Source organism: Tetrapisispora phaffii, chromosome 8 (genome assembly GCF_000236905.1).
Source record: "Tetrapisispora phaffii CBS 4417 chromosome 8, complete genome".
NCBI classification, from domain to species: Eukaryota; Fungi; Ascomycota; class Saccharomycetes; order Saccharomycetales; family Saccharomycetaceae; genus Tetrapisispora; species Tetrapisispora phaffii.
In genome coordinates this window covers 704,389-729,774 of record NC_016527.1, presented here as the reverse complement: position 1 = coordinate 729,774, position 25,386 = coordinate 704,389, and the positions used below count along the sequence as shown (strand labels likewise).

At 33.4% G+C, this 25,386-nt stretch overlaps 14 protein-coding genes across 14 annotated transcripts; 7 read left to right on the top strand and 7 right to left on the bottom strand.

The window, feature by feature from the left end:
• Nucleotides 1-795: 795 nt before the first annotated feature.
• MRS6 (GTPase-activating protein MRS6) lies at nucleotides 796-2,649 on the top strand (the record flags this gene model as incomplete). Its single annotated transcript, XM_003686895.1, has 1 exon — nucleotides 796-2,649. One exon carries the CDS (start codon nucleotides 796-798, stop codon nucleotides 2,647-2,649), a length of 1,854 nt encoding a protein of 617 aa, XP_003686943.1.
• Nucleotides 2,650-3,783: 1,134 nt separating this feature from the next.
• RPS12 (40S ribosomal protein eS12) lies at nucleotides 3,784-4,212 on the top strand (the record flags this gene model as incomplete). The annotated part of the gene is made up of 1 exon (XM_003686894.1): nucleotides 3,784-4,212. The coding sequence occupies one exon, from the start codon at nucleotides 3,784-3,786 to the stop codon at nucleotides 4,210-4,212; it is 429 nt and encodes a 142-aa protein (XP_003686942.1).
• Nucleotides 4,213-4,424: 212 nt separating this feature from the next.
• On the bottom strand, nucleotides 4,425-5,795 carry RAD17 (Rad17p; the record flags this gene model as incomplete). Its single annotated transcript, XM_003686893.1, has 1 exon — nucleotides 4,425-5,795. One exon carries the CDS (start codon nucleotides 5,793-5,795, stop codon nucleotides 4,425-4,427), a length of 1,371 nt encoding a protein of 456 aa, XP_003686941.1.
• Nucleotides 5,796-6,284: 489 nt separating this feature from the next.
• Nucleotides 6,285-6,794, top strand: PEX22 (ubiquitin-protein transferase activating protein PEX22; the record flags this gene model as incomplete). The annotated part of the gene is made up of 1 exon (XM_003686892.1): nucleotides 6,285-6,794. One exon carries the CDS (start codon nucleotides 6,285-6,287, stop codon nucleotides 6,792-6,794), a length of 510 nt encoding a protein of 169 aa, XP_003686940.1.
• A 136-nt stretch (nucleotides 6,795-6,930) lies between these two features.
• Nucleotides 6,931-7,533, bottom strand: SCP1 (Scp1p; the record flags this gene model as incomplete). The annotated part of the gene is made up of 1 exon (XM_003686891.1): nucleotides 6,931-7,533. The coding sequence occupies one exon, from the start codon at nucleotides 7,531-7,533 to the stop codon at nucleotides 6,931-6,933; it is 603 nt and encodes a 200-aa protein (XP_003686939.1).
• Nucleotides 7,534-8,175: 642 nt separating this feature from the next.
• Nucleotides 8,176-10,614, top strand: FLC2 (flavin adenine dinucleotide transporter FLC2; the record flags this gene model as incomplete). Its single annotated transcript, XM_003686890.1, has 1 exon — nucleotides 8,176-10,614. One exon carries the CDS (start codon nucleotides 8,176-8,178, stop codon nucleotides 10,612-10,614), a length of 2,439 nt encoding a protein of 812 aa, XP_003686938.1.
• Nucleotides 10,615-10,871: 257 nt separating this feature from the next.
• AIM2 lies at nucleotides 10,872-11,615 on the bottom strand (the record flags this gene model as incomplete). The annotated part of the gene is made up of 1 exon (XM_003686889.1): nucleotides 10,872-11,615. The coding sequence occupies one exon, from the start codon at nucleotides 11,613-11,615 to the stop codon at nucleotides 10,872-10,874; it is 744 nt and encodes a 247-aa protein (XP_003686937.1).
• Nucleotides 11,616-11,998: 383 nt separating this feature from the next.
• On the bottom strand, nucleotides 11,999-13,960 carry GEM1 (ERMES complex Ca(2+)-binding regulatory GTPase GEM1; the record flags this gene model as incomplete). Its single annotated transcript, XM_003686888.1, has 1 exon — nucleotides 11,999-13,960. One exon carries the CDS (start codon nucleotides 13,958-13,960, stop codon nucleotides 11,999-12,001), a length of 1,962 nt encoding a protein of 653 aa, XP_003686936.1.
• A 509-nt stretch (nucleotides 13,961-14,469) lies between these two features.
• Nucleotides 14,470-16,893, bottom strand: SPC72 (gamma-tubulin complex subunit SPC72; the record flags this gene model as incomplete). The annotated part of the gene is made up of 1 exon (XM_003686887.1): nucleotides 14,470-16,893. One exon carries the CDS (start codon nucleotides 16,891-16,893, stop codon nucleotides 14,470-14,472), a length of 2,424 nt encoding a protein of 807 aa, XP_003686935.1.
• A 345-nt stretch (nucleotides 16,894-17,238) lies between these two features.
• BOL3 (Bol3p) lies at nucleotides 17,239-17,523 on the bottom strand (the record flags this gene model as incomplete). Its single annotated transcript, XM_003686886.1, has 1 exon — nucleotides 17,239-17,523. The coding sequence occupies one exon, from the start codon at nucleotides 17,521-17,523 to the stop codon at nucleotides 17,239-17,241; it is 285 nt and encodes a 94-aa protein (XP_003686934.1).
• Nucleotides 17,524-17,870: 347 nt separating this feature from the next.
• BOL1 (Bol1p) lies at nucleotides 17,871-18,254 on the top strand (the record flags this gene model as incomplete). Its single annotated transcript, XM_003686885.1, has 1 exon — nucleotides 17,871-18,254. The coding sequence occupies one exon, from the start codon at nucleotides 17,871-17,873 to the stop codon at nucleotides 18,252-18,254; it is 384 nt and encodes a 127-aa protein (XP_003686933.1).
• A 689-nt stretch (nucleotides 18,255-18,943) lies between these two features.
• Nucleotides 18,944-20,563, top strand: PDE2 (3',5'-cyclic-nucleotide phosphodiesterase PDE2; the record flags this gene model as incomplete). Its single annotated transcript, XM_003686884.1, has 1 exon — nucleotides 18,944-20,563. One exon carries the CDS (start codon nucleotides 18,944-18,946, stop codon nucleotides 20,561-20,563), a length of 1,620 nt encoding a protein of 539 aa, XP_003686932.1.
• A 238-nt stretch (nucleotides 20,564-20,801) lies between these two features.
• On the bottom strand, nucleotides 20,802-22,562 carry VTS1 (Vts1p; the record flags this gene model as incomplete). Its single annotated transcript, XM_003686883.1, has 1 exon — nucleotides 20,802-22,562. One exon carries the CDS (start codon nucleotides 22,560-22,562, stop codon nucleotides 20,802-20,804), a length of 1,761 nt encoding a protein of 586 aa, XP_003686931.1.
• A 1,378-nt stretch (nucleotides 22,563-23,940) lies between these two features.
• Nucleotides 23,941-25,260, top strand: TPHA0H02930 (endoplasmic reticulum-Golgi intermediate compartment family protein; the record flags this gene model as incomplete). Its single annotated transcript, XM_003686882.1, has 1 exon — nucleotides 23,941-25,260. The coding sequence occupies one exon, from the start codon at nucleotides 23,941-23,943 to the stop codon at nucleotides 25,258-25,260; it is 1,320 nt and encodes a 439-aa protein (XP_003686930.1).
• Nucleotides 25,261-25,386: the final 126 nt, after the last annotated feature.

Below are 25,386 nucleotides of genomic sequence, written 5' to 3'. Positions count from 1 at the left end.
AGTTATCTGCACTACTCTCGCTCTATTCCTTTTCCTTCTTCTTCAACCAGCAATCAAATAAACAATATCTTCAAGCACACATACATGCATACCTACATACATTAAAACTAATTATGGATTACTATTCATGTTGATTCATTGTCTTAAAATTTTTTCTCTCAAATTCAAGATTAAATTAAAAAAAAAATAGTGAAAATTTTTTTCCAGCTTACACGTAATTATAGTTCATGAAAATGAAGATTCACTAATAAAGGTAAAAAAGGTTCAAAAAGATTATTATATATTTAAAATTTGTTAGGTAATATAATTAATATATGTAAGTTAAATTTTCGTTTATTTATTAATTAATTGTTTTTATTTATCTTAAGACTTAAAAGTATCAAAATAAGATATAATTGGAGATTAATTACATATACTGATTAGAGTCCACTGAACTAGGTTTCAAAAACCAGAGGCAAACCCGTCAAGAAAAGAAAAAGTTACCGTCATTCTAATTAACATACTTAATTAATAATAATACTATTAGTGTTTCTTTCCATTTTTTCGACTTGATTTTATTATATTTGATTAATTGTTCATTACTATTATTATCATCATCATAACCATTGTTATCAATCCTACTCGAGTTCATTTCAGACTGAGTCGTTAAGATACCTTTTTTTATTTTTAGAATTTCTTTTTTGTGTCGAATCGTTATTGTAACTTTTTATTATCTAAATTAAGGTGAAATACTTACACTAAAATTCTATTTCACTTATATCAGAAAAAGAATACAGTTAAGAAGGAGAAGACATAATGTTAAATGCTGAACGTCGTCCATCAGTGGCTGAAAGAAGAAGTTCTTTCTTAAGCGGTTCATTACAAAATAGCATGAATATACCTGTTGTTCCGCATCTAGCAGGCATTGAAGATCCTTTACCTGAAACCACACCGGATAAAGTTGATGTTTTGATAGCAGGCACTGGTATGGTGGAAAGTGTGTTGGCTGCTGCTCTTGCTTGGCAAGGTTCAAGCGTCTTGCATATTGATAAAAACGATTACTATGGGGACACCTCTGCAACTTTAACTATTGATCAGATAAGTAATTGGGTCAATGAAGTCAACTCAGGCACTAGCTCATTGAGTGTCTGTTACACTAATGCTAAATTATACATTTCCAAATCTTTAAGACATAGCAACACTTACGTATCAAGAGATTTCGGAATTGATTTATCACCAAAAATTCTTTTTGCAAAATCCGATTTATTATCAATTTTAGTTAAATCAAGAGTTCACCAATACTTAGAGTTTCAATCTTTATCAAATTTTCATACATATGAAAATGATTCATTTGAAAAATTAACAAATACAAAACAAGAAATTTTTACTGACCAAAATTTATCATTAATGTCAAAACGTAATCTAATGAGATTCATTAAATTTGTATTAGTTTGGGATGAACAACCAGAGATTTGGCAACAATATGCTGAAAAGCCTATATCAGACTTTTTAGTAGAGAAATTCAAATTGGAGAACAATCAATTGTACGAATTAATATTTTCAATTGGTTTATGTTACAACTTGGATGTCAAAACACCAAATGCATTACAAAGAATTCGTAGATACTTAACAAGTTTTGATGTTTATGGCCCTTTCCCAGTATTATATTCTAAATTTGGTGGTCCCGGTGAATTATCGCAAGGTTTCTGCAGGTCTGCTGCAGTTGCTGGAAGTACATACAAATTGAATTCACAGTTATTATCATTTAATCCAACTACTAAAGAAGCAGTATTTAAAGATGGCTCTAAGATAAAAGTAGAAGAAAGAGTAATAGTATCTCCAACACAAGCTCCTTTAGACAGTAAAAATATTCCAAAGCAAGAATATGAAGTTCATAGATTAACATGCATTGTTGAGAAATCTTGTTCGGAATGGTTTGGTGAGGGAGAATCCGCTGCTGTTGTAGTTTTCCCACCAAATTCCTTAAAGTCGAATAATAGAACTGTTGTACAAGCTTTTATTGTCGGATCTGGTACTGAGTCATGTGCCAAGGGTACCTGTATATGGTACTTGTCAACAGTTGAGACTGGCCCAAGAGCTGAATTAGATTTAGATGCTGCTCTGGAAGCGTTAGAAAGAAGTATTATTAGAGAATCATCCACAGATTTAGAGAATGAAAATGACTTGATACAACTTGGACCAAATGGACAAACCATCATTAATTCGGTTAAATTAGGTCAATCATTTAAAGAATACATCCCAAGAGAAAAAGTTCAATTTTTATTAAAATTATATTATACACAATTTACATCAACCCCACCATTTGATGTTGTAACACCATCAGTATTTGAATTTTCAAAAGAATGGCCTAAAGATTCATCATTATTAGTTCCAGGGGCAAGTGATAACAACATTGTCTATACTTCAATGCCATGTGCCGAGATATCATACGATGATGTGATCACAGCTGCAAAAGTGCTGTACGAGAAAATTGTTGGCAGTGATGATGATTTCTTTGATGTTGATTTTGAAGACGAAGACATTCCAACTTATCAAAATAATGGAGATGTCCAGTACCAAAACACTTTCGAAGAAGATGATGAAGAAGATGAGGCAAGAGACATGGATATTGTTGAAAATGAAGAACCTATGGGAGAAATGGAAATATGACAAGGTTCTCATAAAATGCAATAATGATCCCACAGAAAGATATATTAAAATGAAATTAAAAAAACAACATAAATTCATAAGGATTACACAATCTTTTGCGACAGCGAAAAATAAAAACAGAAAGAAAGAAAGAATAGATGAGAATAGTACAAATCAATTAAGCTGGCCTTCCATTCTAGAACTATTCCATACACGTATTTATATTCAAATTTAAATTATTTATTTTGTTTTACTATCGCATCTCTACTTCATGCACTAAAACTAAATAAAAAAAACTTACTCACTATTTCATTTATACTTTGCTCAAATCAATTCTTGGACATCAGGGTTAATTGTAAATAATACTAAATAAACACGAACTTACAATGAATACATAACAGTAAATACCCAAACCATATTAGTAAGAATACGAATGACTGACTAGATTGCAAGTGACACAATACATCCATCTTTACTCATTGTAAGTAACAATCATCATTTTCGAGTGACTGTTTCTGAGATACCAACACCCAAACACCGCACCGAACAAAACAGTCATTAATTACTATTATTTTTTTTGTTTGCCGCCATTTACTTTTCACCGAGACGGAAAGATTACAAAATCCAACTATTACGCAGAAATCACTGCAGGAAATAGTGAAGAAAATAACAAAAAAAAAAATTCAAAAAAAATTGAAATTTGACGCAAAGAGGTAGTTTCAGAAAAAGTTTCAAAGTCATTGAAATATACCTTAACTATGCAATCTCAAATGTTAAGTAGTAGAATTGATAGATTATGAACCTGTATGTTAGTAAGTACAATGAATTCATAATTGAATACCTGTCAATTGTTACTAATATAGTCTTACTGCTAAACTGTAAAAATTATAATTATCTTTTTCCATCTAATCTCATCTCATCAATCTCCTCTAGTATCTTCTTTTGATTAGTTTCCTCATGATGAATGTATTTCAAGATTTAGTGAAACTCTTTTAATTAACAGTTGATTCTTTTACTCTCTATTTAGTCCTATATTTGTATATATATTTACAGTTTGTATTTACTTGTTTCATATAACAAGAGGTTACGGAGAAATTATTTTAATTGTCGAAGAAGTCCCTTACTAGCCGATATAAAATAATCATATAAATCATAATGTCTGACGTTGAAGAAGTTGTCGAAGTTCAAGAAGAAATCGTTGAACAATCCGGTGAAGTTACCATCGAAGATGCCTTAAAGGTTGTCTTAAGAACTGCTTTAATCCACGATGGTTTAGCCAGAGGTTTAAGAGAATCTGCTAAGGCTTTAACTAAAGGTCAAGCTCAATTAGTTGTCTTAGTTAGCTCTGTTACCGAAGATAACATCTTAAAGTTAATTGAAGGTTTAGCTAATGACCCAGAACACAAGGTTCCATTAATCAAGGTTGCCGATGCCAAGCAATTAGGTGAATGGGCTGGTTTAGGTAAGGTCGACCGTGACGGCAACGTCAGAAAGGTCGTCGGTGCCTCTGTCGTCGTTGTCACCAACTGGGGTGCTGAAACTGATGAACGTAGCATGATCTTAGACCACTTCTCTCAACAATAAGCGACTTATTAGAATGAGCAGTACACTTATATAGTTTATCTCTATTTTTAATTAACTTTTTATTTAGTCAAGTCTTTTAAGAGAATAAGAAATTCACTTTTCACAATCTACACTATTCAAAGTTATTTGTATATGCATATGTATAATATACTTATAGCTTGTGTCTATATTTTTTCTGAATGCTAACTTATAAATGCTATGTTATTTAGATATTAAAAGAACAATGGTAAACCGTTTACAGATGAATTACTAGTTTCAGTTTTTTTACGTTTCCGATTCTCACGATCTTGAGTTCCTTCATTATCATGTCCATTACTATCATGTTGAGGAATAAAATTGACCGGAACACTGCTTTCATCAATCGATTGAAATTTATCGTCTACTTTACCATTCAGGCCTAAAATATTACCATTTGTATGATTTAAAGGGGATGTTTGATCTGTTAACTTATTTACAGCAATTGTTTGTCTTTTAGTAATTTCTGACATCCCTGTAGTATCATTAGTATCCATTAATAGTGCGATTTCTTCTTGAGCCAAGGAGTCAATGGCTTCTTTCTCTAGCATACAAATTTCTATCACAATGCCTGGGTAGTCTTTAGGCAGTTGCATCTGTTTCTGATTTGTATAGGAATCAAAATTAAACAAATTATCAGCTGCATTTGATGTTTTTTTAGAATTTCTAACGTCAGAAACCATAACGTCATCTGTTTGGCTTAAAATATTAACACTTAACAAACCGTGAACATCCATTCTAAATAGTACTTTACTGGCAATTTTTGTACTTATTCTAATCTTATCAAATGTGTTAAAATCAAAAAAGCCTATTACTGGCTCATTATTTCTTTTGGTAGTCGAGTCTCCATCATAAACTTGCAATTTTTCTAAGATAGACCTACTACTTGGAATCTTGATCTTAGAGAAGCCTAACTGTGACTTCGAAATCAATGCAAATACATTTTCCATTGGATTATCGTTGGATTTTGCATATATATAGCATTCTTTACATCCAATTTCTTTTAAATCTTTCAATGCAGTATATAAAACATCCCCCTTTACCATACATTCAAAAATGATTTGAGATCTATCCAATTCTAGTCCCGTATTGTCTATTTCTTTGGTCAAATATGTCGAGTATGCTACTCTCTCTGAAATCAACGAATCTTCGAATGCCAGAACGAATGGGGTACCATACCCATTATAGAATAAAGTACATTCCACAATATCATCCACATTCCTGTTAATAATACTTACACTATCTAAAATATGATTTATTTTAACGCTCACCTTTAAATGATCTTCCATTTGCTCATTATGGGTTCCAGCTCCAGCCTCTGAAGCTGATTGATCATTTGCTATTTCATTTTCAAAAGAGTAGGACATAAATAGCTCTCTTGATAAAAACAATTGGATCCTTATAACATGGTTATTGTCTCTTACAAACGATAATCCATCTTTATCAATGAATATCAAAACATCGTCTTTATTCCCAAATGGAACTAGACAACTTAAGGCAGTCGTTAAATGTTCCAAATAAACGGTAGTAGCTGAAAACTTAGCACCTTCTCCTTTAGGAATCCTCATTTCTAAATCAATAGTAATATCTAGTTATCGATCCACTTGTTCTATTTAATCCAATAGCAGCTTTCCTTCGAGAGGGACAAAACAGAACTTGCAACACCCTGATCCTGATAACAATAACTTATCTTAATTTACAACAGCCAAGCACCAATATACAAACAATCCATCTCTTAATACTGAATTATTAACTTCTAAAATTTAAGTGATGCGATGATCTTAAATGCATGTTACGCCAAATTCGGTTTTCGTGTTGTTTAAAATAAAGGTTAATCCAATTCAATCCATATAAGAACAAACGTTACCTTTGTTTTAAAAGGACAAAAGGGTGGTATCTGTTTACTTTAAGGCAACTGCTATCACAATTTTAAAGCTGCCGATACTGTGTTCAGTTAACTAGTGATTAATTGGAATATTTCACGTAGCAAGACATAGAAAATATCAGACTTTTGTTACATGGAGACTTATTGAATCAATACAAGGAGAGATCAGATAATGGCGACTAGGGGTAATAACAGAAACAATGGATTCAATTTATTTATTAAATCGACGTGTGTTCTTGTAGGACTTGGGATAGCTGGCTATATGTGGTATAGGAATGCCGGTAATGAAGAGCGTGATGCAGATGAAGAATTGGCTACCAATGAGAAAAAAACTATGATGCAGAAGCACTCTAGTATCATTATTTTATCGACTTCATTGTTGAAGGATACAAGCATAGATTGGAATAGTATTTTGGAGAACGATTGTGTGATTCTTGTGATGCCTGGATTGAAATTTGATAACTTAGCAAATATTAATAAGAGTTACAAATATAAGATAATTCATTGCGATACAATGACCGGGATTTGGTCATGTATAAAACATCTGCGTTTGAACACATTGTATTATATAAAAGAAGAGCTGGGACCAGACTACGACGACATAAGCGTTGATCTGCGAAATATTTTCACTACAATCAGAATTCTGGACGTAGACAAGGATATGAACATGCAATTAACTTAATAATTCATTTCCTTTATGCATTAATGTCTTTGGGTTCACTTACATAATCATATAAAACACACACATACACACACATATATACATATAAAGCATAGCGGTTAATATTTAATATTTATTGATCTTTAATGTAGCAGCATTATGTGACATCCCTTCTCTGGCCAAAGACGACACCTTCAGTGGCTTGGGAAGCACCTTTCATGTAACCATACTCTTGCGTGCTCCAACCATACTTCTCTTGCAAATGCTTTGGTTTCTGCTTTAATGGAGGTCTCGGTCTTTTAGTGGCAAGCTGTGGACCAATCACAGGGAATGTTGACGGGTGTTTCTTATTGGCATAACGAGATAGGGATTTCAACGTTTGGTATACAATCGCCGAATCCTTTTCTTCAAACAGATCGACTGTCTGGAACAACTCATCCTCAGGCACTCCATACTCTCCGGCAAACTGCAGAAATTGCGATATCTGTTCCATTTGAACAAATGGCATCTTAGATTCCTTCCATGTAATCAATGTGGCAGAAGGCTCATCGGCTTTATAAATCGCATTTGCTAATCGACACAGCACAGTACCGTCTTTCAACAGCTCCAATAAAGTTAACATAGCGGTGCTAGTCTCTTCCTCTTGTAACACTCCAAATATCCATTTCCTTATCTCATCAATAGACTCAAACGAGAATTTCGAATTTCTTAACTGTCTTAAGTCCTCATCTAAAGATGTAACTTCAGGCTTAACAATCATCTCTTCTTTCCAAAATTTCAATTAAAACAACACACATATATATAGCAACATACTCTAACTAACTCTTAAGTCAACGCAAGCATCAAAACTCCCCTCTTCCTAATCCTATTCTTATAGTTAATGTGTCTTATCCTTCTTATATGTTTCCTATTTTAGAATGAAATCAACTTTCATTACACGGAGCTTTCCTTACTTTGACAACTTTCAGGAAAACTTTCAGCCTCTTTCTTAAATCAAATATAAATATAAAGACACATTTATTTATATTTGGGATATATTGTTTGTTGTTCTTAGTCTTGGTCAAGGAGATATGTGTCAAATGAGTACTTAAGCTATTTCAAGTGTTTACGATATATATATATATATATTTACATTTGATTAGCAGTTTATTGAGAGACAAATTGAGGTAAATATATTTTATTTTAAATAGAACCTAACGAGAAGTGAATCAAGTTGATTTACATTCATTGTCTTTAGTGATTTATTAGGTTTTGCAGTTACAAAGTGATATATATATACAAATATATATAGGGCAATCTTTTAAGCATAGAAACAAGTCAGGGATTCAGGAAAAGAGATCTGCCTAAGTATTTTCCTTTTAAAACTTATAAAACTAGAGAGGATATTTCAAGAATATACAAGATGCCCTCTATTGGACTTATATTGTGGCATTTTTTTCTGCTGCTAAGTTCGATGACATTAACTGATGCAGCTACTAGTTCGTCATCATCAGCATCATCGTCAAGTTCATCATCGTCATCTTCATCATCTTCGTCGGCTGCTTCAACGTCGACATCGAGTGCAAGTTCTTCATCCAAATTTATTAAAACATCTTCCCTTCTAACATGTATGGAAGATTCAAAATTCTCTGCATCTTATTTCGATGTCAAGTTTTTTCCAAATAACTTAACAGTTACTTTCGATATAGATGCTACAACTACCATAAATGCAAACGTTATTTTGAAAGCTCAATTGATTGCATATGGTCTTAACGTTTTTGAAGATACTTTCGATCTATGTTCTATCAACGAAGTTGCCGTTTGTCCATTAACTTCAGGTAGAATCGATTTAGCTTCTTCCTATACCTTAACTGATTCAGACTTAACAAAGCAAATTCCTAGTATTGCTTATACAATTCCAGATCTAGACGCTCAAGTTCGTGTCTTGGTCTATGCACAAAATGACACGAGTTTTAGCACACCTTTAGCTTGTGTTCAGGCAATTTTAAGTAATGGTAAAACAGTCCAAACCAAATATGCTGCATGGCCTATCGCAGCTATTACTGGTACAGGGTTGCTGACTTCTGCTTTTATCTCTGTGATTGGTTACACAATGACTGCAGCTCACATTGCCTCCAACTCTATTTCTTTATTTATTTACTTTCAAAATTTGGCTATCACTTCAATGATGGGTGTTTCCAGGGTTCCACCGATTGCAGCTGCTTGGACTCAGAATTTTCAATGGTCTATGGGTATCATCAATGCGAAATTCATGCAAGACATTTTTAATTGGTATATTCAAGCAACAAATGGTGTTTCAACAGTTGTTGTTGCAAATAAGGATATTTTATCCATTAGTGTTCAGAAAAGAAATTTGCAAAACCTCGTGAAGAGAGCTTATTCTGTTGCTTCAAGCAGTGAATATAGTTTTGACAACATTTTAAGTGATCAATCTCTGTACACAACTACAGAAAGAAACACAACAGAATATACATCGAAAATTTTGGTCTTGAGAGGTATCGAACGTGTGTCATATTTGGCAGGTATCGAATTATCAAATTTCTTCCTAACAGGTGTGGTATTCACGTTATTCTTCTTATTCTGTTTGATAGTGTTTTTAATATTCTTTAAAGCTCTATTGGAAGTTTTAACTCGTGCCAGAATAATGAGTGAATCCACTAATTTTTTCCAATACCGAAAAAACTGGGCTAGTATTATGAAAGGTACTCTATTTAGGATGACTGTTATCGCTTTCCCTCAAATATCACTACTAGCAATTTGGGAGTTTACTCAAGTAGATTCTCCAGCTGTTGTTGTTGATGCAGCTTTTGTTTTTGTTATCTTTACAGGTTTACTGATTTACGGTACAGTAAGAGTTATATTAAAAGGTAGAGAATCAATTAAACTGTATAAGACACCAGCTTATTTACTGTATGGTGACACTGTATTCTTTAATCGGTTCGGATTTTTATACAGTCAGTTCAACGCAGACAGATACTGGTGGTTAATTCCTCTGCTATTTTATTTATTCTTCAGATCATTATTTGTGGCAGTATTGCAAGAAAATGGTAAGCCGCAAGCTCTGATTTTATTTATCATTGAATTAGCATACTTCGTTGCTCTCTGTTGGATTAGACCTTATCTGGATAAGCGTACTAATATTTTTAACATCGGTATCCATCTGGTCAACACTATAAATGCATTATTTTTCATGTTCTTCAGTAACCTTTTTAAGCAACCTGCTATTGTATCGTCAGTTATGGCGATTATCTTATTCATTATGAATGCCGTTGTTGCTTTGATTCTGTTAATATTCACTATTATCACATGTACAATTGCATTACTTCACAGAAATCCTGATTCTCGTTACCAACCTATGAAAGACGATCGTGTTTCCTTTATTCCAAGAGTTGAAGAAAATACATACTTTGTTAATCAAGACTCAGAATTATTTGAAATGGGTAAGGTCGCTATGGATACCAATGAGACTGAGAAAGAAAGAGAAGCTAGACTTGAAAAGTATGGTAACAATATGGGGAGTACTAGGTTGCTATTCGATGACGATGCTGAAAGCACTTTCTCCAAAGGTAACAACATTAGAGTATCAACCTTTAGCGATAGTTCATCTGCTATTGTTCAACCATCCTCTGCTGTCATGGAGACAACAAACCATCTAAGTATGCCACATTATCAAAACACCGCAACAAATCAAGTATCACCAAGAAGAGGTCAAAACCTTCAAAGACCAGAGAGTAGTTTCTTTTTAAATGGCGGTTCTTCAAATGGTGATATATCGAATTCTTCAAGCAATCTACCAAGAAGTAATCCCTTTTCATCAAAAAACAACAATGCATTTTTATAGGAACAATATTTGCTGATACACAATAGTTTTCTAGTCATCTGTATTTACTTTTATATAAGAGTATCTAAATGTGTATCATTTGTATTTTTATTATCAATTAAACATCACTCGATTAATCCTAAGTACATATGGTGTGCACGCAAATATATATTGAGATGAATGGTTAATTTCATAAACTAACGATGAGATAATTAAATGCAAACTGTACACAAGTTTAATATTCTATATATGTTCATTGTAATATAATGATCCGAAACTTATTTCTTTGAACAATAATGGTCAAAAAAGAATAGTTGATCAACAATGGTCTTTTCTCTAGCATATTTGACAGCTGGGATAGAGAGATCACCTCTGACAGCAAAGCCATGTTCAACACCACCAAATAAATCCATAACATAATTGGCACCAATTTCTTTTAATTTTGCTTCAGTAGCATGCCTAGACTCTTCTGAGAAGATAGGATCATTTTCAGCAGCAGATATTAAAATTGGGTTTTTCCCTATAGCTTCAAGTTCTTCCATAGAGACAAATGAAGGATGGGCAATAGCACATGCATCAACCAAAGCAAACTTGGTATCAATTAGATGAATTGCTGGTTTGGCACCAAAACAATAACCAATGCTACCAATAAAGTTAGGGGAATATTCGGCTTTCAGATCCTTAACGTACTTGATAACCAATTCATCAACTTTATCCATTGGATGTTTAGCCAACCAGTCTGGCAAAGCTTCACTGGCATTTAAAGTTGGGTACGGGTCATCAAATAGAATATCTGGAATTAAAACAGCGTACCCTCCAGCAGCTAATTTATCAGCAACTAATTTAGTATTTTTCAAACAAAGACCATAGATATCAGTGGCAATAACTATAACCTTTTCATTAATATGTTGTTCACCGGTGACATATGATTGAACGCCTAGAAAGTCTTCAATTTTACCTATTGGTTCGTCAGTATGAGCAATGCCACTAGCACAACATTTTCCTGGAGGTTTGGAAGCCATTTTTAAGTATTATTTCTTGAATATATTTTATTTGTATTTCTGTACACCAGGCGTTTAAGATAGACCACGAACTGTTAGTTGAATATATTCTCTATAAAATTTTGATTAGATCTTATTTTAAACACATATAGTTTACATAAAACTAAACAAAGATTGGGTTACCAATGCAAAAGCATTGAACCTAATAAAATACCGCAAATACCGATATTTGTTAAAAGTTGCCAAAGCATCAATCTCAATAGGCATGCATGAAAAGATCTAAAGAATCGGAGTTTGATAGCAAAATATGCAGTGCAAGGCAATTTTATTATGGGGATATCCACGTTGCTGTGAGTAGTGCCATTATCTTGATATGATTGTTTATTTATACTGTCGTAACAGAATCATGAATGCTTGTAATAATGTTGCCATTTTATGTATGCGAATGTGACTAAAGAAATGAATCCTACAGAAGAAGCCAACAGAATCGAAGCCTGCTTGTAATCCTCTTCTGAATAACTGGCCTCTTCGGGAAGCCCTGGGATTGCTTTGATGGGCACTAATGCTGTTTCAGTTATTTTGATTAATAGTTCATTCAATGAATTAATCCAATTGCATGATATATGTAAAGGATGATCAATGAATAAAGTTTCAGCAAATAAATCAGGCTGAATATGACATCTTTGTTGTTGCTTGTCTAGATCTGCCTTTGATGCCACCAATATCACAGGTAAACTTTCAAATTGCTCTTTATATTTTTCGAATAGCTCAACCAAATATGAGAAGGAATCAGGATCACTTGAATCGTACATTAGACATATAACGTCACTGTTCTTTAGCTTATCTTTGTTTTCCAACATCGCTAGCTCTTCAACTCCTGTTTCTTGTAAAATCAGATAATATTGCTTACTACCTTTCAATTCTAAACTATTGACACATATATGTGGAATCACAGATGCTAAATGAGCCTCTGAATAAGGCCTTCCAAGAAATGATTCTAATAGCGAAGTTTTACCGCAATTCGATTTACCTATTAGTAAACAATTGAATACTTTACGGTCGTTTACAGTCGATCTATAGTATTTACCATTTCTCCATCTGAATTTTCTTGGTTTAGTAATTTGCAATGCAATTTTAGCATCTTCTTGGAAATCAAAATATACTAAATATGCAGTTGTAATCTTGTAGTCCAGAAATGTTGTCATACTCCATTGTGCAAGCCAACCCTGTAGTGTGATACAGCCACGTCCATTAACTACAGTAGAATAAGGAAAATTAGTTGCTAACCAAAGATGTGGTATGCCAGGTGTGCATTTAAAAAGTTTATTCAAATCATCTTGAGTTAATCCACCGTCATTATCCGTATCATACTTTAGAAATAGATTGACTAAAAAACGGTATCCTATTGGACTCAATTCTACACTCGAGGTAGCTGGAATGTTTAATTTAGGATATAAAACCTCTACCTTTATTGAAAGAGAGTCTGTATAATAAAATGCCCTTAATATACCCCATATTGTTTCATGTCTTCCCTTTTCTACATATAATTTGTTCAAGAACAAAAAGCCTTCTTCAGTTATCCCTTTTCCTGTCACATATAGTTCAGTATGGCTCTCTGCTAATTGTGAATTAGACAACGTCATAAACGTTTGTTTTATGAATTGCATTTCATTTATATCAATACTTTTTTTAAAACATTTCTTTTGTAAATTTGAAAGTTCTCTATCACTTAAATATCCATCTTGATCATAATCACTCAATAAGAAAATCCTTTTCAATGCTGATACAGTTTGAGGTTTGAATTCCCCAAGTCGTGAATCAAATAGTGGCGAAATAGGATATATTATTGACCTTTGGCATAAGTAGAATGCTTGATTGATATTGAATTGGGTTTTAGCGCTGACTTTAATACAATTATCAACCTCTTTGAAATCTATTAGGATTGGAATAAATTCTTCATCTTCGACTTTAGTATCATAAGGGGAGGTTGTCACTGTAGAATCTTCATAATCATCGCATTTAGTTCTAGAAACAATAACCGGTAAATTTAATCCAAGAGACCGGAAAGTGACCATCCAATATAAGGAGATTCTTTCATAAGATTCTTTATCACAATAACATAACCAAATTACATCAGCTATTTTCAATTCTTTGTATAGTTCGTCAGTATCATTATCACTAGTATCTATTAAAATTGTATTTTTAGGGGAATATGGACTAGCTGAAAAATCTTTGGGTATAACAACAGGACCAAACTTTCCTTCTGAATCTTCAACAAATTTTCCTTTCGCTAACGAAGCAATTAGACTAGACTTCCCTACTCCTGGATCACCACATAACACAACACGTATAGTCTCTTTTGTCATACCTAATCTTCAAACAAAATATGAACAACTGAATGAAAGCGATGAGCTTCAGGATTCTTGTTCCTAGCACTTAAATGTTTCAAACTGAATTCAATTTATAAACAGTTGAATTAACAATTCATAATAAAAAAATCTAATCGTGATTGAGTTATCATATTATCAGCTTTATAAACACATGTCTTCCAACTTTATTCTTGACTAATAAGCTTTGATCATATTTGTGTATGATTGTGAGTTTTCATATTGCGATGAACTGCAAGACGATGCAACAAATGATGAAAAATGATGGAAATTGTAGCTAAGTGAATGGCTTTTATTTCTATAGGTATATATATGTGCGTATATATGTTTATGTATAGCATGCATTGTGTTACAAAATATAGTGTGCTTGTAAGTATAATTGTTTTATTGCTGTAATTTCACGATAAAACATGACAAACTGTGACCTAAAACTAGCGAAAATGACAAAATAACTTACAACTGCTTATACTTATGATAATTTAGCGAGATCATCTATTGTATAATTTTTCTCTTAATAATTTATTTTCTTCCTCTAATTTAAGTATCCTCTCTTCTGATGCATTGTTATCCAATTTTCTACGTTCTCTCTCAGATAACCATTTTCTCTCCAATTCGTCAATACGTAACTCAAGTTGATCGTGCAATTCAGTTTTATGCATTTCGGTATCGACAGCTGAATTATACTTTCGGTCTTCCTTTATTTGATTAGTTTCTTTTATTAATATACTATATGAATCAATGATAGATTCTAGAGCTGTCTCGACAAAAGTATACAAGGAATCCAATCTTTTTAACATTGGTTTCATTTGGGTTAAACTATCTAATCTTCTTATTACATCAACTTTAGCTTCTGACTGATCGATTGATTCAGGTTGTAATATTTTTCTTAAAGTAACGAAGATAGTGGATAAATGCAATATGAGATGTTGTTTAAAATTGTTGAATTCTGATTCATATCTAATAATTATATTATGATCAGTTTCCACAGTTTCCAGAGTCTTCTTTAGTTGATAGTTTTCATTTTGTATGGTTTCATAATTTTTAATCATATTCGCATTCTCGTACCTCAAATCTTTATAATCACTATTCAAAGAGTTATATTTTTGCATCATATTATAGTAATTATTTTTCATGGTATCAAACTTGTCGCTGCTATCTAACTTTAAATGTTCAAGTTCATGATTCAATTGTTCAACTATACCCATCAAGTTCTTATTTGCATTCCTATTTTCATCTAGATCATGTTCAAGTTCATTATTTAACGTATTTAAATTGTTTTCCTTTATTTTGAATAACTTTTTCTCATCATCAATTGTCTTTAGAAGTTTATTGTATTTCATTACAATATTGCTACGATCATCGTTTTCATTTTGTAGTTCAATAATTAATTTTTCTTTATTTTCTAATTCATTATTAAGGCCAATTAACTTAATGTTTTGATATTTCAAATCCTCATCATGCTGTTGTTTTAATATTTGGTATTGAGATGCAAGTCTGTTTAGTATTGACATTTGTTTTGAAAATTTACTTACCAATGACTCTTCAACCAAGGAAGCATCCTGCATCTTAATGTTTATACCGTGAAGAAAATCAGCATATTCGCTATGAATGTCAAGAATAGCATTTTCTAATCTGGTATCGATTCTGGAACTATCTAATTCTCCTGAATGGATTTGTTCAATATACTTTGCAGAATTAACCTGGTTATCAATGGGTTCCGCTTCATGGCTAGGAAGTTGAATATCTGTACTGTTCGCAATAAAAGTTATTTGTTTCTTTTCTGCATTATCGTCAAGTTTAGTACTCTCGTTATGATATTCGAAATACTTTTGGTAGTACTTGAGATCGTCGAGTATTCTTCTGAGAGATGAAATCAAAGCATTCATTTTTACCATTACAAAACTAGAAGAAATCGATCTAGCCTTTTCTAAAGTTTTTTTTCTTCTATCTGAAATTTTGTATAGCTTTTCTATCAGTATTGTTATTAATTCATCGACATTTTTAGATATCTGCTCTGAATGTTCTAAGTATTCATTTGCATAGTCTAAAGTTTCTTTATTTTCTTGCTTTAATAGTTTCAGCATTTCATTGACAGAAGTTATTTTCTCTCTTAAATTAGCTTGAACACTCTCGTTCTCATCAAGACTTGCTTTTTGTTCTTTGATCGTTTTCTTCAATTGCTCGATCTCATTAGATTGAGATATCGAATCCAGTAAATTGTTGTAAAAAGAATCTCTCTTTGCTTTTGAATTTGGTGAATTCCTGTCAACACTGGAAGATTTGTGATCATACTTATCTGATTGTTTCAATAACTCGAACAATGTTTTTATTTTTAATTTGTAATATGTGATATCTCTTTGTAATTGTTCAATTCCAGCAGATGATTCTGAAGTAGGTTCTGTGACGTGCAAATCATTTTCATTAATCCCAAATAGAGAGCTCCTGTTACTATTTGTAGCTTCTGCTGCTTTAATATTATTGTACCTTACTGGGGACATCAGATCAAATTGAATATCGGAGTTACGTTTGTCCTTGTCAGATTTCGATGATCTCCATGGCATCAATGATTCCTGGAGTTGCGGTACAGTAAAACTTGATCTCTCATTAGCAAGGCTCTCACTAGCAAATACATCCTCTGTTTCATCATCGTCCAGCTCATTGTCATCTTCTGAGTCGGTTTCTTGATCCTCATCTCTATTCCTGGACTTCACATTATTAACCTTTCGGTCCCCATTATATTTTTCTGTTGCCATATCCAAACCCAGCACACCTTGCATCGACCTCTCGGGTCTTTTATTTATATCAGATACAGAATCATGTGTCTTACTACTATTCGAGACTTTTGCACTGAACAATGCACTCGAGTGATTATTCGAGTAACTCGTGTCACTGGAAAAATCTTCCATCCTCATAAATATTTACTATCTAGTAACTGTCCATCTAATAATGACACACTGTATATACTTATTAAGCCACTATAATACTTGCAATGAGCAATATCTACTAATAACTAAAATGGTCTGTTTTATTTGTTTATTTAAATAATACTTAATTTATGTTAACTATGAGAATTTTATACCCGAAGCCTTCGATTGCAGCGTTAACAGTGAATGAAATAGCGATGAGCCCTCGACTATGTGAGACCTGTATATATTTGTATCTATTTACAAGTTGAGCAAATTTGATCTGCTAAGGTCCTTCTCTTTATTAGGATTGCTATGTGAAGATTGCGGTCTCTTTTATTTTGCCTCTGTTTGCTAGACTTTGGAGCTAGTTTTTAATTGTAAGCCATGCCATTTACCGATATCGTCCTTTAAGATCTCATTAACTAGTTTATGTTGTTTAACTATGGAGAGACCTTTGAATTTCTCACTTGATACTTGTATAGAGAACATTGATCCGCAACCACCCGATATGTCTGCCACTTGCAATGATTTAGGATTCAATTGTTTAGTTATTTTGTCATATATATATTGTTCTTGCGAGCTCATTGAATAGAGTCGCTTACTGAGCTGTTTCACCACACTATTATACTTCAACATTACTATTATTCATAAGCCATGAAAGGGTTTGTGTCGTCGATTGTCGATCACTTCCCTTATAAGGGATATGTTACTTGATATTCTTCAATTTTTATATAGGTTATTCGACTTTGTTATAGTATTGTTAACCAATGAAAAGTTTAAGAAAAGTCATCTTAAATTTTGAAAAACCGTATTAATCACCACTTCACAAAGGTCTTAAGATCAAAAGGCAGACAAGACCTGGCGTATTTTTATAACAAACCATTGTGTGTACTTGATGAAGACTTGAGATCATTTCATCTCAGAGTTGTCAGTTTTTGATGACCTTTTCCAGCTTGATGCCAAACTGTCGAAGACGATAAATAATGTTGAGACGGACTATCATGAGTTCAAATTTGAATAAGAGTGGGATAGTTGACGTTCCCCGTAATAGGAGCATCACGGGTCCAATTGCCAATGAGATCAAATCCAAGATCTATGAAGGAATCAATGGGATCGACATATTCGAAATAGCTAACGAATCGTACAAACATGCTGGACATTACCAAGTGAAAATTAGTGGTACGAACGAATATGAGTCCCATTTCAAACTAATGATAATAAGCAATGAATTTGACGGAATGACGTTAATGAAGAGACACAGAAGAGTGTTCACGATACTAAAGGATACAATTGACAAAATCCATTCCATACAAATAGACGCAAGAACCGTTCCAGAACACAGAAAACTTCAAGCCAAAAGCACATAAAATGTTACAATGAAAGCCCATCCTATAACTGACATGGCGTCATCCTCTGTATACTCCATTCCATATATATATACTTATCTATTTATTTATTTTTAACGGTAGAAAACAAATGATACATAATCAGACATATCAAGCCATTGCCTGATCCAATCGACCAGGGCCAAACTGAAATCAGTGGATCATCTGTAAATATAATGTGTTGATCGGCTTCAGCTGCTTCTTGAACAGCCGTTTTATCGTTTTATCTCTCTATCTAACTCACTTTCTTTCTATGGTTTGCTTTTTTTATAGTGGGCCAGCATCACGGTGTCTTTAATGCACTTTCAAGTCACAGTGAAAAATATTGAATATAAAAAATTTTCGTTTTTATTTAAAAGAATATATATGCATATGTACTTTTATTTAATGATTGTTATTAGTTTATGGCTGTAAAACAAAGGTGTGATAGAATATTCAACGGTTTGAGAAGTCTATGTGCACTTTTATCTTTTATTAATACTATTTTTTTGAAATTGGATGAGATAGAGAAAGTTGTTCTGACAGCTTTTTGTTTATAGATAAAAAAAATAAAAGAAAAAATATATATAAGACATTGTGTATTGGCAAAGTTTAGTGAGAACTCACAAAAGTTATATCATTCGTGTTTCAGAGTTTGCTACGAGAGAGTCCAGACAGGGTGAAGTTGAGAAATGATTTCAAAAGTGTTTTACATTAGTGATTTGAAGGGAAATAGTGGAAATGGTTGTGTTGGGAATGTTAAGAAACTGTTAGATGATAATGAACTTTCAAAGTTGTTTGACGATAATATTGAAGAGTTTAAGAGTTTTCAAGAGTTTTTCACAAGAATTTATAACGATAGAGTAAACGATAGTATTGAGACTAACTTTGAAAACGGTGTCTATTTAATCATTGTTAACAATGCAGAGAGTGTTAATATACGGCAATTTAATAGCACAATTAGGAGTTTCTTCCCGACTTTAAATTTACTAGCATTCAATTATTCAGAGTTTATTGGATTCACTTCCGATATAGCCCTCTGGCAGCAATTGAAGGATGATATTAAAGTCGTGAATAATAAAATTAAAAGAGCCAAATATTGGATGTATCATACTGATGGATTTAAAAACTCTGAGCATACAAATTGTTCATCAAACATTTATTCTATGTGGTCTCATTTTAATTCAGTGGATGCTTCTCATAAGAGAATATCTGGAAATGGAAATGCCACTCATATCCCTGAATATTTAAGATCCATTGATTTCAAAAAGATAATTACTAGTCGTCTTAAATACACTGATGATGAAGAGAAATATATAAGCATTGTTTCAAATTGGTCATTTGCAATAAATGAACTGAATAGCTCGGAATTGATTTACTGCTCATATTTGATTATAAAATTATCAATAAATCAATTGATGCAAAACACTGTTAAAATTAATGAAAACGATATATTTTTATTTTTATTTTCAATCGAAGCTTCCTATCATAAAGTTAATAAATTTCATAATTTCAAACATGCTGTGGATGTCATGCAAGCAACTTGGAAATTAAGTCAGTATTTATTACCAAATGATAAAAAATATTCACTAACCGTACTATTATTGTGTTTTGCTGCAATCGGGCACGATATGGCTCATCCGGGCACTAATAATAATATATTCATAAAATACAATACAGAATTATCAAGTTATTATAACAACGAATCTATATTAGAGAATTTCCATTTATTCCTATTCAATAATTTGTTAAATGAGCAAAGGAATTGCATACTACCAATAACAGATAATAATAATGTCATAAAAGAGGCTATAATGGCTACGGATATGGCAAAGCATAAGCATTACGTTAAGAAACTTGATAATCTCGTCATAACAGAAAATGCTCAAGTAGATTTATCTGAGCCACAACTACATGATATGATCTCGTTTATTATCAAAGCAGCAGACATTTCTAACGTCACTAGACCCCTACGCATCTCAGCCCAATGGGCCTATCTAATATCTCTAGAATTTAAAGAATGTGAGTTATTGGAAAATTATATTAACAATGGGAAGGATGATATAATTGATAAATTAAGTAATGATGCTGACGATAATATTATGATAAGAGAAAATTTAGTATTATCAACTGATCAACTTATTAAAAGGAATCCGCATTTATCGAAATCTCAAATTTTCTTCATTGACGTATTTGCAGAAGAATTTTTTAATAAGTTAACTAAAAAGTTCCCAATCTTATCATTCTTAACAGATAATATTGTTTTTAATAAAAATTATTGGTTAAAGCACAGTGACGAAGTGAATGATTAATATGTCATAAGTTATATTACAATAACAAATAATGATTTCACTGATAGATTAATAATGATTAAACTGATAGATTAATAATGATTACACTGCTAGATTCATATGTAGTTAAATAAAAAAAATATAATTTCCTATAAAATCAACTTTGATGTCTATAAATGAATTGTCTTTGTAGTTCAGTAAAAAATCTAACGATACGCTTTTATTAACTAATATATAATAAGTTGTTGTACTGGACAAATTACTTAGTAAATCTATGATTCCACAGATTTTTTTGGTTGGAATTAGGATTTAAAGTTTCGTCAGTGTCCGTATATGCAGCTGTTGGTATTAATCCCTTTTCTTGGTAATCTAAAACAACTAAGAATGCCTTTAATAATTTACGGCGTGCACCTAATGCAGTTATACCTAACTCTTCCAACTGTAAATCGTTCAGAACAATTAAGTCTGTCCATTTAATGTTTTTTAATGCTTCTGAATACTTGTGTAACCTTAACGATTTTAGCCATAATGGAATATTTGATAATAGTTTTGGATCAGTTAAACTTTTTGGATTCATAGAGGAGTTGTTATGGTTGCCAAAAGCGTTGGTATTTGCTTGTGCATTGCTGCTGCTATTAATGGAACTAGTATTTTGTTTAGCATTCCCATATGGTACATAGTTATTATCCATTTGAAAACTTGTATTGGAACGAGAATTCCATTGACTACTCTTTGACTCACTATAATATGGAGAAGGGTATTTACTTTTAACATCATGATCATTAGCAGATTTATTCCTACTCATAACTCCTGCAGTCATATTATTATTACCATGAAAGTTATTTTGAATGTTATTGTTGTGAGCATTTGCTTGATTTTTATTGATGCTGTTAGGAATTGTAGTTCCATTAACATTACCAGAGTTAGTATAAAGTTTCTTGTTATACAAAGAACCACTAGATTTGTTGTTAATAGCCTGTATCACATAAGGGTCGACTGATTTTGGCCTTTGGAATTCGCTACCTAAATCCCCCATCAAATTATTTTTGAAAGTACTATTACTCCATTGATTGAATATATTAGCATTGTTTTTGAATCGCATACTGGAAACCGAAATATTGTCATTATTTGCGTTTGGACTTGGGGTAGATCCGCTTGTAAATAGATCACTCATATTTGATAATGGGTAAGTATTTTCTCTCATTAGGGGAGATGACCCTCTTGACATGTTAGGAGAACTCATTCCCATAATATCCTTACTATTTGTCTCATTAGTAAAATTATTAATGTGAATTATATGAGCTTGGTTCTTGAAAGTTGTCTGATCGTACGTCGCCAACATATTATCTAATTTCAGCTTAGTTGACGCCAATACATCTTCATGCAACAGTGGGAATAAGGAAGACATCAAAATATTTTGTTGTAGACTTGAAAGTTGCGGAACCCAAGAACTTAGGCCATTTATATTTTGATTGAATGATATTGCCTGTGAATCTTGACAACTGCTACCATTACCTGCACTCTGTAAGAAGTTCAGGTTGCTATTTGATTGTTCGACGTTGGATTTCGAATCATTCACATCCAAGTAATAAGGAGTAGGTGATACTAATTCAGAGCCTGCTGAATTGTGTTGACTGTGACTCATCAGTGGAATATTGTTAAGAGAAGGAGAAACAGCGACGTTGTTATTCATTAAAGATGATCCGTTACTTTGATTGCTGAATCCTACAATAGAGTTTGGAACTGTATTCGATGGGTCTGTGAAGATTGACCTTTGTTGATCCAAGAAATCAGTGATTGGTAGGCCTCCGTTATGCTGACCACTCAAATTTCCATTCTGTGGCACATTTATTCCGTCATTTAATATATTAGATGTGTTTTGAGATGCACTTGATGTGTTTGGAGAAACTAACAGAACAGCTCCTGGATGAGCACTTCTATTGATATTTTGCGTGGTATTGTTAAATGGGGATTGATTGCTGCTTGGAAACTCGTCGTAATCATAGCCCATATTATGCATAGTGTAGTGTATAAGTTGAGATGGTTAGCTCAATTGATGTGGGGGGTATGTCTATTCAAATATTAAATGATACAATGGTAATCCAAATAGCTGCAGGTACGAATGTAGAATGAGAATATTAAAGCAACTTTAAAAAATAGAATTCTAGTCTATGCAACTACCAAAGTTAACAAGGATTATTATTGTTGTTGAATTCTCCAACTCTTAATAACGTGCAACTGGTGCTATCAGATGCAAAACTGCCAATGCACTTTTTAATGATGTTTTTTTAACTGACGAGTTAGCAAAAAGTGCGAATGGCCACTGAAGTTGTTCTCCAAAAGAAGAAAGAAAAATACCAAATCTATGAATTGAAAACCTCATGAATACGAATTAACAATGACATTAACTCAATAATATCATTATCCATATCGCATTACAAACATATCCATCAAATCTTACTTGACCTTTCTCTTTCTCTGTCTGCTCATCATACAATTATGCTATTGCTTGGTGATGAGATGAGACGAAAAGAAAATTTTTCACATTTCTTTTTCTGCAATGGGTCTCTGTGCGGTGGGATCTGTGTGAAATGGGGCCAAGTGATGGAAAGAGCAATACAACAAGATCGTTATCCATGGAGAAGTCGAGTGTCTGTGGGTTTCTGCCTCAAAGGCAGCTCCAGGTTGGCGAGGATAGCGATGAGGGCAATGAGAGACTGTTCAGATCATCGGTCGGAAACGGTTGTCTCGTGGACTTGTCTGTACAGCATGGCATAGAGCGGTGCTTATCGAAGAATCTGTGCGGTTACGAATTGCAAAAGAGCCAAGGACGTGCTCTTCAAGAAGTGCCGGAGTGAAATAAGGCAGATGTTCTCATTTCGCTGGCAGATGTCTCAGTACTTAATATAAAAGACCATGCATGATACAATTGTCAACCTTAAAAGTTCAGGTCTTGGGTTCTTTTTACGTCGGCGTCACAACAAATGTTATGCAACTTCCATGGCAGTCCTCGGTACCAGAAAATCCTTGAATAAATATATGTGTGTGGGCCTATTGCTCACGCAATATGCCGAATGGACAGCATACCTTATCATGCCATGCCATCTCTTCCTAGTCCGACATGCCATCTTTCCCCATAGGCTCTAGTATTACCCGGACCAGAACTACCGGCATAGACCATGGCTATGAAATGTAACTTCTTACATCTAGTATCGAAACCATTTACTTATATTATTGGATTTAACTCTTGATGTGATTAAACACAAATAGAAAGGTTGTGTCTGATTATGAATGTATGCATCGAAGCCTGTCTCTGTTGCCAGTACCAGGCCGCACAGAAATTTTATAGGATTGCGAACAGTATACGATAACTCTATCCTTTGCCAACTAACGACAGGATGTCTAGTAAGAAGAGAGAAGACAATCTATTAGCGTACGATGTATTTACCAAAGTCGAAGAAGATATACGTATAAGAACAAGGACTGGTGGGTTAATAACCTTGATCTGTATCGGCGTGACGTTTCTACTGTTGATAAGCGAGTGGTTTCAATTTAAAAAGGTGATTTCAAAACCAGAGTTGGTTATAGATAGAGACTATCAAAGTAAATTGGAATTGAACATCGATGTTACATTTCCTTATATTCCATGTGATTTGTTAAATTTGGACATTCTAGATGATTCCGGTAATGTTCAGTTAGATATTGATTTGGAAGAAGCCAGTAGTAACTTCGTAAAGACTAGATTGAACAATAGAGGCGAAGTTATTGGTAAAGCTAAGAAATTCAAAATCACAGATGATTTAGGTGAGTATGCCCCAGAAGATAAGGAAAACTATTGTGGATCTTGTTATGGGTCTAAAGATCAAACTAAAAACGAAGACATTGAAAAAATCACGGACAAAGTATGTTGTAATTCTTGTGAAGACGTTCGTCAAGCCTACTCTGAAGCTGGTTGGGCTTTTTTTGACGGCAAAAATATCGAGCAATGTGAAAGAGAAGGATACGTTAAAACTATCAACGAGAGACTAAGCGAAGGTTGCCGTGTTAAAGGTGAAGCTCTTCTAAATAAAATCCACGGTAATTTACATTTTGCCCCAGGTAAAGCATTCCAGAACAGAAGAGGACATTTCCATGATACCTCGCTATTTAACCAACATAAGAACTTGAATTTCCAACATGTGATAAACCACTTAAGTTTTGGCAAACCAATCAGACAATTGGTGACAAGCAATTTCCAAGATACCATGTCAGACTCCCTTAGGGCGCAAACTGCGCCAATTGACGGCCACCAAGCATTCATTCAAGACAACACTGGAGACAGCGATAGCGCCTCCACAACCATAGCCGCGCACGACTACCAGTTCATCTACTACGCAGAAATCATCTCTACCAGATTCGAATACTTAAAAGGGGATCTAGAAGAGACGTCTCAATTGACTGTCACGTCCCATTATAAGAAAATAGGTTACCAAAACGGACAAGACTATATGCAAGGCATGCAGTCCCGTTCCGGTATCCCTGGTCTGTACATTGACTTCGAAGTCTCCCCATTGAAAGTCATTAACAAAGAGCAGTACTCAACCTCTTGGTCAGGCTACCTTTTGAAGACTATAACAAGTATAGGTGGTATCCTAGCCGTGGGAACCGTCATCGACAAAGTCGTCTACGCGACCCAAACCGCTCTGAAACAAGCAAGCATTGTCAAGGCAAGGAAGTAGGACTCACCAACTCCAGCATGTATAGGTGTATATATGTATGTATGCATGTGTGAGAAGTGTATATATACGTGCGCATTACAGATCAATATATATATAGAGAGAGATAGCGACTGGCACTGGATAATG